Below are 14,649 nucleotides of genomic sequence, written 5' to 3' on the forward strand. Positions count from 1 at the left end.
ATAATTTCCGAGATTTGCTTTTGTAAAGATTTAGTGAATCTATATAAGTAAATTGATCTTTTAAATTTTTTTTATGAGGAATAGGCAATTCTATCATTCTTTATTTAAATTGATGTTACGTTGTTTATGTTTGTTGATAGAAATCAATGACATCGACAATTCTACCCTTGGTTCTTTAGATGATATTTTCCTTGAATAAACGAAGAATTTACTACCAAGTCGACCTAAAAAACGTTTGCGTTGACAATTCTACCCTTGGTTCTTTAGATGATATTTTCCTTGAATAAACGAAGAATTTACTACCATGTCGACCTAAAAAACGTTTGCGTTCAAATATTTGGCTTATAGCAAAAAGACAACCTCCTAAGGTATATTAAAAACATTTAAATATAAAAAAGTAACTAAGTAATAAAAATAAGATAGTGATTATTGCAAAATTCCAAACCCCAAAACCTTGCATTATATCAATTCCTCTTAGCTTGTAAGTGAAACAAAATGATGAACTTACATTACTATTTGATTATTGCAAAATTCCAAATCTCAAAACCTTGCATTCTATCAATGGCTCTTAGCTTGTAAGTGAAACTAAATAATGAACTTACATTACTTTTGTTTAATTTCTATAGGTGTCCCTAAGATTACCACATCGGTTTTTATTTTGAAAAATGTATCAAATTGATTTCATTAAAAAAATAGAGTGTATGTTTTAGTGGTTTTCGAAAAAAAAGGCTTATATTATTGTAGCAACTTTTCCATAAAAGAAATATGTTTTAAAATATTTAAAAGGGTAAAAATTTAATATTACAACAAATGGTTCCTGTGTTATTGTATGTACAATCATTTTGATTTTTTAATCAATACATTGTAATTTCAATTTTTCACTATTAAGGTATTGTATGTACATTTTTTAGAAAATTCATTTGTTATTTTTTCTGCTAATGAATTTGATTTTTTGTTCCCATCGATTGCAAATTAATTGGACAACATTGTTGATCTATAGAAGGTTGAAGATGAAGGGTTGAAGATGTTGAGAAAGGAAATAATGGTATTATCAACTTAATCAAAATTTAATTTTGGTTATATGTGTTGTTTATATATTTACTTATGAGGTATTGTAGCTTCTTTTTAATAACGATTGTTTCTGACTATTCAAAACCGCAACAATGGCACAGGTGATCTTCATCTAGTTATTTTTATTAATATCATTTTTTTTACCAAAAAAAGTTGTGAAACCCTACTACATGTATCAAAATTAAAAACAAAGTTATTTTTTTGACCTAAACCGTAAAAACATATACCCTAGGGACCACATTTGCCAGTTACTCGAAATCTCTATATAAAATAAGGTGAAACAACTCCCCCTGATCTTTCGGTCAAGTCGCTCCCCAAATCACGCTGTTCCCGGAATCACGTCATCTGTCGATTCTCTCATCTCACGGCGTTGGTAGCCCCTTCAGGCGGGTTGTCCGGGTAGTGGTTCACTGCTTAACAACTTAGGTACAATTTGATTCTGATTTCTTCATCTTACACTGCTCCTGTGGGTTGTAAACACAATTTTGATTCATAAACTATCTGCTCTATCATTCTTTCAACTCAATTTGCAGTTACAAAATTCTGCTCCTTAGTTAACAGGCGTAAGTTTTAGCAATAAATTATACATTTAACTGCATCACATGTGTGATTTAATTTGATCTGACTCGTGTTGGTACACGGAAGTGGAAAAGGACTTTTGAGGGTATTTTTGCAATTGATATTATATGAGGATCTATATGTGCTCTATAATTGAATTGAATGTAGTTGTCATGTTCGAAACAGAATCATATATAAAGGAACTTTGAGGGTTTTAATTCAAGATGGTGCATTGAGTTGACCCTTCACTGGTTGAATTTGGATGCAATACTAAACGATGGGCAATGTTTGATTGGTAAATCATGTCAAGCGATATTGCTATAAATTTCAAACCTACTGCATTGAAAAATCAAAGCAGTACATAAACAACTTCTGAATTTATATCAAAACCCCCAAATCATACATCATATCCATATATAGTCTACTGTCATTGGTTGCTTCAAATTGGTTAAAATTGGTTCCAGTTTATCTGGGTATTAGTTTATTTTTGAGTTGAACGGTAATATGTTATTGCAATAACTGAAATCGAAGTTTTTTAGTTGAATGGTAACATGTTATTCCAAGAAATGAAATCAACTATAAGGAGAAGATTGGGGAACTACTCCTTTCAGAAATTGAGTTTACTAGTAGGCTAGTACTCTAGTTGTCGGTTCATACAGATTTATTATTTATCACTAATGTGGTAAGTGTTTAGGAAGATAGCAATTTTAACAAAATATGGCATGACGTATATATCAACAACATAAGATATACCAATATGTCCACCTGAAAATATATGTACAAAATATCTAACAAAATACCTGTTGAATGCAACATGTTCCATACTTGAGAGATATATTTCAAATTAAAGAATCATGGTTTCTTGTTGATCCTCATCGATTTTAGATTGTAGTTTGATCGAAAGCAGAATTGCTTTATCTGCTTATTGGGTGATGAAAAAAGTGTCTTTTTGTTTTGTAGTTTCTTTAATGTTTTAATTAGCTAAAGTTTTGGTTTGATAGGTGGTTGGAAACTTGGATATGATTTAATTTTAAGATGGTATTTGGAAGATGACTTCAGCAAGCAAAACCAGAAATATGATCGAGGGTTTTGTGAAAGATGGATCGTTTAAGTGGTTGTTGAAAAACCGAAGTCCATTTCATGAAGAGTTTGAAGAGATGAAACTGTCTCCATCTGCTGACAGAAACTGGATACATGAACTGTCCCCCGTGGCAAATATAGTTGTTCGTCGATGTTCAAAGTAAGTTCTCATTTGTAATCCTATTTCTACCTTCATTTCCTGTTTCTTTTTCATTCCCATTAGATAATGATGTTTAATAGAAACATATGAGAAAACCGTGGCAAACTTGGGGAAATGTATGGAAAAAATATATGCCAGCATATTTATAAAAACTTATTAGGCTTCCTTTCCTCACATTCTTTATTAAGTCAAAGAGAAATACCCCTCTATAACTAAAATCTCTTTTGCAGTAGACTTACTATTTCTATCTCCATTTTGCGAACCTGTTTTTTCTTTTCTTGCCCCTGGATAAAGTTTTGTGTAGATTAATGATATTTAAAAAAAAAAAACATCTGAGAAAATCATGGCAACCAATGGAAGGAAAAAATAAATCAGGGCAAATTTGTAAATAGTTAAGGCTTAATGGAAAGCCTCATTTCCGTGACTTTTTCTGTTTGCTTGTTGTTTCCGCATTAAGTCCAAAGGAAACACTCATATATAGCTTATGGAAATTTGAAAGTAAGTGCTCTTTGGATATACAGTTTTTGTTTCCATCTCCATTTTGCTGGCCATATTTCTTTTCCTTTCCCATGATAAGGTACTCTTTAGATAAATTAAAAAAAAAAAAACAAAAAATTTGGGAAGTGGAAGGAAAAAGTAAATGAGGCCAAATTTGTTAATTGGTTAGGACTTAATGGGAAAGCAGCCTCCTTTCCATGGTTTTTGATATTAAGTCGTTCTTTTTGCATTACGTAATAAAGATAATATATATATATATATATATATATATATATATATATATATATATATATATATATACACTTCACAATATCAAGTCATGTCCGAATTAAGTAAAAAAGAAACAACATTTAGTTTGGATAATCATAATATGTGGTTTATACATACCTGATTACTGCAGAATCCTGGAGATTCCAACGGGTCAGCTTCAAGAAAACTTTAATGGGGAGGCTCCTGATGCTATAAAAGATCCATCACGGTATGCCCGGAATTTTCTGGAATATTCTTGTTTCAGGGCTCTTTCTGTATCCACACAAATGAACGGTTACATGGAGGACAAGAAGTTTCGACGTCTAACGTTTGATATGATGCTTGCGTGGGAGCTTCCTGATGCTGCTAGCCACCCTTCCATGGATGTATGTATATATATATTACATTCGAAACAGTTTAAAAATGATCATAATAATGATGATGATAGTGATTATAGCCATAGATAGTAATAAATGATAATAATAATAATAATGTTGATGATGAATCATAATAATCGAAATAGTAATAATGATAATAATGGATGTGCCTGGATATGAAGATGTTTTCCCGTTCACCACAGTAAGAACCTTTTCTGACCTCTTATGAAGATCTAAAATTGTGAAGATATTTGAAACAACATGAATGACAATCGAAAAACAGGGATTAGTTGGTATGTCCAAACGTGCTAGGTTTGACTCTATAGAGGAAAATCATCTAACATAGTGTTTGCCTGGGGGAGTCTTTTCTTCATTCCTTCAATTTTGCAATATAACATGGTTTTACTATAAAAAAATTATATGTATAAACTCATTCTGTTCGTACATGCTAAACTTGATCATGGAATGTAATGACTCATTCTGTTACCTTCCTTATTCCATATTTCCATTACCCTGTCCTTTCCATTCCTTCCACGAAAAGTTAATGTCCCACAGAATAATCGTTTCACATGTTAATTAAGCATGTTTTACTTTTACATACGTAAAACTGAAGAAAAATTAAAATAAACATGATATCGGAAAAAGATGCTTCTTTTACAAGTTTAAGCTTTTCTAGCCAAAAAAAAAAAAAAAAGAATGAATACTGGCAGTTAGAAAGAGATTTGATATTTGTAGGTAACTTTTAGTTTCTTCAAAGTTAAGGTATGGTGTCCAAGTTGTGATGGAATGGATATGAGGCGAGATGGAGATGGATTTTGACATTGTAAAATTGATTATTATGCATCAGATAGATGAGGATGCAAGTGTGGGGATAGAGGCCTTTTCCCGAATTGCACCAGCAGTTCCGATTATAGCCAATGTGATCATCAGCGATTATATATTTGAGTTTCTGACTGCATCAACTGGAGGCCGGCTTCTGTTTTCTACCTTTGACAAATACCTCAGTGGACTGGAAAGGTACCATTTCCATAAAATCTCAAGTTTGTTTGTTTGTTTGTTTTAATACACAGGATAGACCGGCCTTGTGTTGTATTTCGTTTAATTGGGACAAAAATTGCAATCACCCAAAAGATATTTGCAAAAGACTCGAATGCCCTTCGCATCAAAGATAGCCCTAGAAAGTAGAAAGTTTGTCCAGTCTCATTCATGTGTGTTTGTTACGTTACGTGACAAGCTTTCTAGGGCTGTCTTTTGCACAGACGAGAGCAAGTCCTATCCCACCTTGGTCAACATTTTTGAAAATTTCTCTGATGATGAGTCCCAATGGCTGTCAAAAGACATGAATGAATGTTGCATATATATACAGGGCTGTGAGAAAACTTAAATCTCAATCAGAGTCATCTCTCCTTTCATCCCAACGATCTGGAAGAGGGGAAAGGGTTCTGGAACTGGATGGCACGGTAACCACTCAGCCTGTTCTTCAACATGTCGGGATCTCAACTTGGCCTGGTTCGTAACTTCATCTCTCACTACTTAAATGTTCAATACCCCTTCCTTAGTGGATTCCATTGGAATTCAATTTCCATCTCAGTCCTGCCTGCCTGCCTGCTTTTCCTTTCACTGCAAAATTCCACTTTTCTTTCATAAAGCCTCATATGACATCAAATTCAGTTTTAATCCTCACTGTTTTCTAAACCCCCAAATTAAGATGTAAAATAATTTCCTAAAATCTAGAGATAATCATTCTAGTTACCTTAAAAAAGGAATTAATCCTTTTTTTTTTTCTTTCATTTTTGTTAAATGGAAATATGGAATAAGTAAAAATAATTTTTATCATTATTTCTCTAAAAATAGATTTTTTTTCTTTCTAATTTATCATTTCATCAGAATATTTGCAATCATATACGAATAAAAAACATTTGTAATCATAAATGAATACGGCTGTAATCGTAAACGAATAAAACACAATTTAAAGATAAAAATTTCAATATAATTATATAGACATAATCGAATAAAACACGTTGCTAAATAACTAATTTATACTTCTATTCATAAATGAATAACACAAAAAAGAAAAAAAAAATCAGTATGTAGTAATCAAGTTTTTTTTATAATCGTAAATAAGTACAGTATAAAACTCTAACAAAAAGTAGAATGCAATAATTAACTATTAATCTATAATCGTAATTGAAGAACTTGTGATCTTCTCCACTTTTGGTTGTACATTTGCACTCCAATATTGCATTAGAAGGATCTTGATATCTTGATTTTCTCTGTACGTTATCAAAAATTGAAAATAAATATCAGTAACATTAACTAAATCAATTTTTTTTGGAAACACTCAATGAAATTATAGTCATAAATGAATATGTCTGAACTGATATAAATAAAAAGAGAGGATAAAAAAAAAGCTTTGCAAAAATTGTATCTAATCTAAAGGAAATAAATAAAAACGAAACTCTTGAAATTACAAATTGGTCTCATGGGTTTTGGTGGTGTTCTTGATCGAGCCAATTTCGTCATTTCAAATACTTTGACAGATTCTAGTTCCTTCCAACTAGATGCCCCTTTATATCAAAAAAAAGGAGAAGGATACTTGTTAAAGTGTTGTAGTATAATGCTGAAAATCTGTATTTGTGGCGGCAGGTCGGCTAACTCTGACAGATCATGCAATGTACTTTGAAGCTCTACGTGTTGTATCTTATGATAAGCCAACAGTTTATGATTTGGCTGATGATTTAAAGCAATTTGTTAAGCCTGAGCTCACCGGTCCATGGGGAACCCGCCTTTTTGACAAAGCCTTCTTGTATAAATCCGTTTCCTTGTAAGCCCTTCTTACTTCTTACTTCTTATGCTTATGTTTTTTTAATACTCTAGGTCTAGGCTCTAGCTAGTGTTTGGTTATGGTATGCTGGAATGGAATATAATGTTAAATTACAATATTAAAGTTTATTATAGCATTCTACTTTCATTTTTCCTTTAAAAATTTAGGTAGTTATAAGTATAATAATGTCATCCATATACAAAGCAATTTTCAGTGCTATAATTGGTAAGATTTTCAAAGTATAACAACGTCCTAATTAGTAAAAGATTGAAAGTGCAATGCTATATATATATATATATATATATATATATATATATATATATATATATATTTGTAAAATGCAAGTAAGTAACGCCTTAGTTAGAAAACATTTAAACTGCAACGTTGCGAAGAAAGGAAACAAAAGTAGGTTGCCCTACCCTACCCCTAGGAGTTATTTCGAACTGATTGAGGTGAGGATTCCAATGTAGATCAGAAGCAATTGTTATGGAGCTTCCGGAGCTCAAGGGACACACTCGGCGTGACTACTGGCTGGCTATTATCCGTGAAATTCTATATGCCCACAGATTTATACGTAAATTCCAGATAACTGGAATCGAAAAAGACGAAACCCTTCTAAAAACGGTTTTCGGAATCCTACGAGTTCAAGCCCTAAAAGACATGAGCTCCTCCTCAATCCCATTGTCCTTCGAGGCCGGTCTTATGTTCAATGTCTGTGACCAACTTCCAGGTGGCGATCGGATACTGGAAACAATTGCTGACATGTCAATTTGTCGAGATGATGTAAAGAGCAGCGAAAAGGGAATGTATTCTATATCGGCTAGCACTATGGCTTCTAGCTTAGGGTTTGTGTTTGGCACGAGTTGCAATGTTGTTAATGAGGCTGGGGGGATTACGGTTGGTGATGTTTGTGTTGGGGAGTTAACTCCGTTAGAGAAAGCGGTGAAAGAATCCAGAAGCACTTATAAAATGGTTGCAAATGCACAAGCTACAGTTGATGGAGTTAAAGTTGAGGGGCTTGACACTAACTTGGCTGTCATGAAGGTATGGTTTTTTTACAATTCTGTTTGTTGCTCCTTCCTCTGTAGTCTGTACTGCAATGCAAACAAACTTTTGCAATTTATTTTGTCCAATGCCCTTCTCATCGGAAATACCTATTATTATTATTATTATTATTATTATTATTATTATTATTATTATTTGTTTGGGTGTAACAATCACCGAGATTGCGAGTGGATGGGACTGGAGAAGCTTTATTTTCAGTGATGAATACTAGGAGGGCTTTTACAAATAATTAATGAGAGATTGATAGTGAAAAGTGAAAACTCATTATTTATTTATAACTGCAGGAGTTGCTGTTTCCAGTTACTGAACTTGGGAATCATCTTGTGAAGCTATATTACTGGGAAGATCCTGTGAAGTCTCTTCAGTTCTGTTTGGTATTAACATACGTCCTTTACAGGTAGGTGTAGGTTAGCTTTTAATTTGACTATCCAATTCAATTCTTGCAGTTGCATGCATCATGTGGTGATTACCATAAGACAGCAAATGGATGGAGTATTACTAGTCACATTCATATAAAATTAAGAAAATCACTATTGGCAGATTGAGTTGAACAACTATGAAAGAGAAGTTGAACAAAGTTTTGTGTTGTTTCTTTTTTAATAGTCAACTTAATGAGTATATGAACGATTCTTTTTTCCTCACTTAATAGAGGAAGTCAAAGAAAAGAAGTTGTAAGTTTTTACAAATTTGCCCTCATTTATTTTTCCTTCCATTTTGCAACTGTGCTTTCATTTTCTCAAGAATGCTTTAAACATCATATATCCAGATACCACTTTATTCAAACAACACCTGTTTCAAGTGCCGTCTTTATATGTATGGATAAAGGTTTTTTTTTTTTCAAATATAAGTGCTGTATAAATAAAGACGGTTACCAGTTTGGACACATGTGAATGAGAAATGACCATTTTACCCTTGTGTCTAGAAGTGATGACAAATAAAAATCAGTCTGAATATATGAAGGCACCAAATTCTCACTTTCCACATTAATTAAGTGAACAAAAAAACAGACAGACAGTTGATGTATATTTTGGCAGGGGATGGTTTTGTTATGTTTTCGCGATGCTGCTTTTGTTTGTTGCACTGTTTATTATGATTACACGGTATTCAAGCCGAGGGCGGCCGGTGGATGAATTCAAGGTGATAGCACCGCCGCCTATGAACACAATGGAGCAGCTTTTGGCGGTCCAAAATGCAATTTCTCAGGCTGAGGAGTTAATCCAAGACGGAAACGTTCTTCTTCTTAAACTACGCGGTCTATTGCTCTCCATATTCCCACAGGTGCCTTTGCCTTTTTTCATCATCTTTTCCTCTTTTATTTTATTTTAACACTTCAAATCAAATCTCTATAAACTATAAAGTAATAACCTCAAACTCGATTATATGATATGATTTCTTCTACTCCTCAACCAAAGGTTAAGGCTGTGTTTGGCAGATTAGCTGGTAGTTGATAGTGCTTGGTAAAAACTAACTGATAAGCTAGATGGAAACTATAAAATTACATCAAAGGCTATTTAATAATATATTAAAAACTAACGTTATAACATTTTTAAAAATAAATCACAAATTTCATCATATTAAACCTATTAGTAACCAAGAGTTTTCCAATCAATTTTAGGTTTAAAACAAGTTTCTTGTATTCCATTTCATATTTGAAACGTTATTATGACTTTCTCGAATCTGATATATATATATATATATATATATATATATATATATATATATATATATATATATTTCGGGGTTTATCAATAAGCTATCTCAAAGATATGTTTTTAAAAAAAGCTACTTTAGTTGTCTCACCAAATACTACATTGCAATGGGCTCAAAACATATGGTAGCTTATGCACCCCAAACACAACCTAAATACAACAAACAGCAACGCACTTTAGCTTTTTTTTTTTTTTTTGTTAAAGCATACTATGTTAGTAGTTTTTCTTATTATGGAAATAGACTTTAAATTCTATTCTTACTTAGGCTTAAGTATTACCTCGCTAATTTATTTGCATTTAGTAACAAAAAAGTTTCCACCCTTGATGCAAAAAATAGCAATGTACTTTTGATGATTTGTTTGTTAGAATATTCTAGTTTGATTTCTTCCTAGACCTTGAAAAATCTATCCGGTGTCGGTGTAATATTTATAAAAATGCAAGTGATTAAGATATGTATTCTAAATTATAAAGTAGTTGTAATTGTATTCTAAAATCTAAATTAGAAATGTGATTGTTTATAGTTGTAGGTTAATTTGATGAATGTGGGGTGTTGTTTTCAGGCAAGTGATCGATTTGCAATTGCACTTGTGATGATGGCGATTGTTTTGGCTTTTGTACCGATGCAATTTGTGATTCTACTTGTTGTGTTGGAGGAATTCACAAAGTACTCCCCTCTCAGGAGTTCAAGCACCGAACGGTTGGAACGCAGATTCAGGGAGTGGTGGTTTAGCATTCCAGCAGCTCCGGTTGTACTTGAAAAACTTAAAGAGGACAAGAAAAAAAAGTAAAGGCAACTCCCTAACTCTGTCTGTATGTAGATGTAAATACAACTGTGCCGGAAATTACATACATATATACCCTCCCTTTATAGAGAAATGACATAAGTAGTCCCTCTTCTTAATCTTACTGTATATGTAGTTTTACTTTGGTTTGTTATTCCACTTTTCTTCAACAACTCATTTTGCAAAAGGGTTATTCTTCTATCGTTCTGCCCCAAGAGTATATACTAGTTACTTGGTGTCTGCAAGGCGGATCCACACTGGAATTGTAACCCCTATGCTGCGGCTATGTTGAGATTGAGGGTTTCTTGAAGAAATAAACAATTTTTTTTTGTGTGTCTGTGTGTTTTTCCTTTTTTGAAGTGCTGAAAGAAAAGTATTTTGGTTTCAAGTTTTCTATAAGAGAGTGAACAATGTTGATGTTTGAATGTTTTTCTGATGAGTTTGCTATACAAATTGGGGAAGAGCAAAATAATCGTTGGAACCGATTACAATGTGGTTTGGTTCTCGGTCCACCGGAATCCTGAAAAACAGTTTTTTGTTCCTATGGGTATCTGCCATGCGGTTCTTGTTTTTTTTGGTGCTGGAATCGGAAGTTGAAGGCCAAACTCAAGGCAATGTGTGAAATAGTAATTGACTTTAATTGGTCGAGTTAAGCCATGTTTGGTAGCCTGTTAATTAAAAAATTAAGAGGCAACTTCTTAATTTGTCACATGTAGACTGTTTGGTTGCATATCAAACATATGAATTTATGACTCTTAATTAAAAAAATGCCTCTTAATTTTTCAAATGTAAAAGCATGTTTGAAAAAATAAATAGAACACATGTTCCCTTTTTGCCCAAATACTCCATCTCCTTCCTCTACTCTTTCTTCTTTACAAACGTCGCTCCTGCTCCTATTGCTCCCTCCCATTGAAACTCCAATTACAACTCTCTGCCGTCCCATCCGGGCATCGCTTTCGCCAGAGACGCCGTCATCGCCATCGCCGCTTGTAGCGAAGCCCTCCGCCCCCCTCATCGATGCCGGTTCTCTTCAACCCCTTTCTCCCGCAGCTCCGATTATTTCTGCGTCTGTTCGGTCTGTAACGTCGTCACCATTGCCGTCTTCGCCTCCGCCTCCGCCTTCGACTCTGACTGCTTCACCTTCACCTGTTCCGCCTTCGCCTCCGGCATCTTCTGCAGGCAACATTTTTTTCCCTCTTCTAATCATACATTCAACAATAGCCCACTGATCAAGACATTGAAGCCCCTAGATTGTTTATTTTTAAATTATGATAAATTCAGTTTGATTGTATTTTAATAGGAACTTGTTTGTAGATTATATATACTTCTGTTTTACTACTCATAAATCATATGTATCCTATGCAAATATTCAATTAATTTTTAGAACGTGGACTATAACTTAATTGAGGGAATATAATTAACCTAGTATGGAATGTCAATAGTTTGAGTCTTTATTCAAAATCAAACATCTGGTATACATTCTTCCTTATAAACAGGTTAGCCCACTTCATTCTTTCAAGTGAGGATGAATATTGGAAAACAACTGATTTTGATAAATAGATTATAAGGAGATTATTACTGGCCAGGTATACATCTTGTATGATGTTGTCAATAGAGATGTAGATCAGAACAGAGATGTATTAGTTTGAGAGCAACAATGGAACACATTTATTAGATTTGATGTTTTTTTTTTGAGTTTTGATGTTTTTATGAGTTTTGATGCTATTTTGGTGAAGTGGAAAAAAGAGTAAATTACACGAATGGTCCTTATGGTTTAGGGTAATTTGCTTGTTTGGTCCCTAACTTATTTTTTTTTATCCCGGAAGGTCTCTACTGTTTGTTTTTGTTACTCGCTTGGTCCATGTCTTACCTAAAAAAAGACTATTTTCCATTGATTTTTTGATTTATTTAAATAAATACACCCCTAACCCCACCTCCTCTGTAACGTCCCGATTTTTCAGGTATTGATTTAATATAAAGTTCTTGGTTTCAGGTAGCAGCGGGTTAGTCCATGCGTTTTAATGACCTACTCGTCGAGTCCAAGAAGGGACTCGACGAGTAGGAGCTGGCAGATGAAACCCTAAATCCCAGGGTTTTGCACCCTATTTAAAGGATCAACAGCCTCCCTTTACCCCCTTATAATCTTTTGAGAACCAAACCAACCCTAATTCGTGTGAGTGCTTCATTTTGTGTGTTATAGGTTTTGGGAGGTGAATCTTAGTGAGGAAAGCTTGGAGAAACAAGTGGCTAGAAGCAAGGAACTTGTGGGGATTAGAAATCTACCTCAGTTAGCATCATTTGAAGGTATCAAGTCGTCACGTTTACCTCATTTCTTTCTAGATCTCATTTGGGTGGAGTTTAGGGTATTTTTGGCTTGGTTATGATGATATTATGGTGTATGAGCTAGATCTGAAGTTGCAACTTCAAATCTGGACCCTTCTTGGGTTCTAGGTTCATAAAGTTTCAAGCTTGGTCTTGCATGAAGCCCTCCTTGAGTGTAAAACTTCATTATAATCTTAGATTTGTCATTTAGAGCCTTTAGAGCCTTGCATGCACGTAAAGTTTGCAACTTTACGTGATAAACATGCCTTGGGAAGCTGGATCTACAATGTGGAGCCTTAACATGGCTTAAAAAGCATCTGTATGGATGAGGGATTGAAGGGACTCGGCGATTCGCAAGGTCGACTCGACGAGTCATATGAAGATGGGCATGAGCTCGACGAGTTAATGAACAACTCGGCGAATCCGTTGAAGATTTCCTTGGATTCGGCGAGTCAGTTGAAGACTCGGCGAGTCGGTTTGGGTTTCTCTCAACCTTTAGACACGTATGAACTCGACGAGTTATAAGGGAACTCGACGAGTCAACCTAGGATTTCACGACTTCTCGAGTTCAGGAAGAAATCGACAAGTCGGTGAACTACACTCGACGAGTTGGGTCAACATGGACTGTTGACCTTGACCTTGACCCACGGTTGACCAGTTGACCTCTGGGGGTATTTTGGTAATTTGGAGATTTATGGAAAAAGGGTTTTATGGTAACTATAGGTGATGGAGTTCGTGTTGGTGATTCAAGAGTTTGAGCCTATCATTTTCAGTGCGACATTGTAAGGTGAGTTATCCTCACTACATCAACAGGGTCTAAGGCACCAAAGGTCGGCCCTTTATATATTGTATCAGGATTATGGCATGATATGTTTATTGATTACATCTTGGTAGTTAGGATAATGGTATGCTTATGCTTAGCGACCTGGTTAGGTTAATGTCCTGGTTATAGGAGAATGCTATGTTAGTGACCGGTTAGGTCTGTATCCCGGTTATTAGGATGTTGCTATGATTAGTGATATGTTAGATCGTTTTGACTGTTATATGATATGAGCTAGCGTATGGTATTTATGTGCACATGTTCGTTGATTAGGGGTTGGGTTGAGGCGGTCCTGATTTGTGTTGTAGGCCCACATACCTGGGGAGCGGTCTGGATAGGCTATAGGCCCTGCGAGGCGGTCCAGTTATGTTGAAGGCTCGGAAGCGGTCCAGATAGGCTGTAGGCCCTATGAGGCAGTCCAGTCAGGCTGAAGACTCATTATGCATGCTGATCTGAAATTGTTATTTGTTGTGGTTATTTTGGTATGGATTTGGTATTTTGGGGGAGCTCACTAAGCTTTCAGACTTACAGTTTCATTTTATTGTTTCAGTTACATCAGGGGATCGCGACAAGGCGAAGGCATGATCGTACAACTCCTCATGATTTGTTTTTGTTTCTAGGAAAACTCTGATGTTAGATATTTTGAAAACAACTTTGTAATGATGATTGGTTTTAAAATGTTTTGAAAATTTTTTAAATTGGCATGAAATTTTTGGGTGTTACAAGTTGGTATCAGAGCCTTGGTTTGAGTGAATTGGAAGAACACTCGTGTGACTCCAGTCTCAAACCAAGGAAAGGATTTTCAAAATGATTCTCAAATGGTTTTCAAAATGAGTAAAGGAGGATGTAGGGTGTACGATCAGCCGGAGCCAGTAAGTGACCCCAAAATACCACATAGTTATTTGATTATGTGATATGTTACAACATCATGCTAGTGCTAGGTTAGGGATCTTCAGGAATTGCATGATAGAATTGCCTGATTACATGATGCCTGGTAGCCTAGGGTTTTCCTTATATGAAATTGAGATCATTAATGTAGTTGCTTAGTGTATGCATCATAGTCGTACATAACTAAGATCTTATAGCCTGAGAATGTTTGGTTTAGCCTTATTTCCTGTTCTTGTTTGATGAAGG

The 14,649-nt window shown here is 34.6% G+C and overlaps 1 protein-coding gene across 1 annotated transcript; it reads left to right on the forward strand.

Moving 5' to 3' along the window:
• The first annotated feature begins 1,366 nt into the window (after nucleotides 1-1,366).
• Nucleotides 1,367-10,706, forward strand: LOC145066241 (uncharacterized). The gene is made up of 10 exons (XM_079013452.1): nucleotides 1,367-1,497; nucleotides 2,631-2,869; nucleotides 3,768-4,002; nucleotides 4,841-5,010; nucleotides 5,360-5,502; nucleotides 6,640-6,817; nucleotides 7,288-7,861; nucleotides 8,167-8,279; nucleotides 8,917-9,160; nucleotides 10,152-10,706. Exons 2-10 carry the CDS (start codon nucleotides 2,679-2,681, stop codon nucleotides 10,377-10,379), a joined length of 2,076 nt encoding a protein of 691 aa, XP_078869578.1. The 5' UTR covers nucleotides 1,367-1,497; nucleotides 2,631-2,678; the 3' UTR covers nucleotides 10,380-10,706.
• Nucleotides 10,707-14,649: the final 3,943 nt, after the last annotated feature.

The sequence above is a fragment of the Lactuca serriola genome, chromosome 8, assembly GCF_051521515.1.
Source record: "Lactuca serriola cultivar US96UC23 chromosome 8, Lser_US96UC23_V15, whole genome shotgun sequence".
Classification (NCBI taxonomy): domain Eukaryota; kingdom Viridiplantae; phylum Streptophyta; class Magnoliopsida; order Asterales; family Asteraceae; genus Lactuca; species Lactuca serriola.

Coding starts and splice junctions, on each gene's coding strand:
- LOC145066241 (XM_079013452.1), top strand. CDS start 2,679: ATGACTTCAGCAAGCAAAACCAGAAATATGATCGAGGGTTTTGTGAAA. Junction 5,503..6,639: donor CGGGATCTCAACTTGGCCTG/GTTCGTAACTTC, acceptor TTGTGGCGGCAG/GTCGGCTAACTCTGACAGAT. Junction 8,280..8,916: donor TTAACATACGTCCTTTACAG/GTAGGTGTAGGT, acceptor ATATTTTGGCAG/GGGATGGTTTTGTTATGTTT.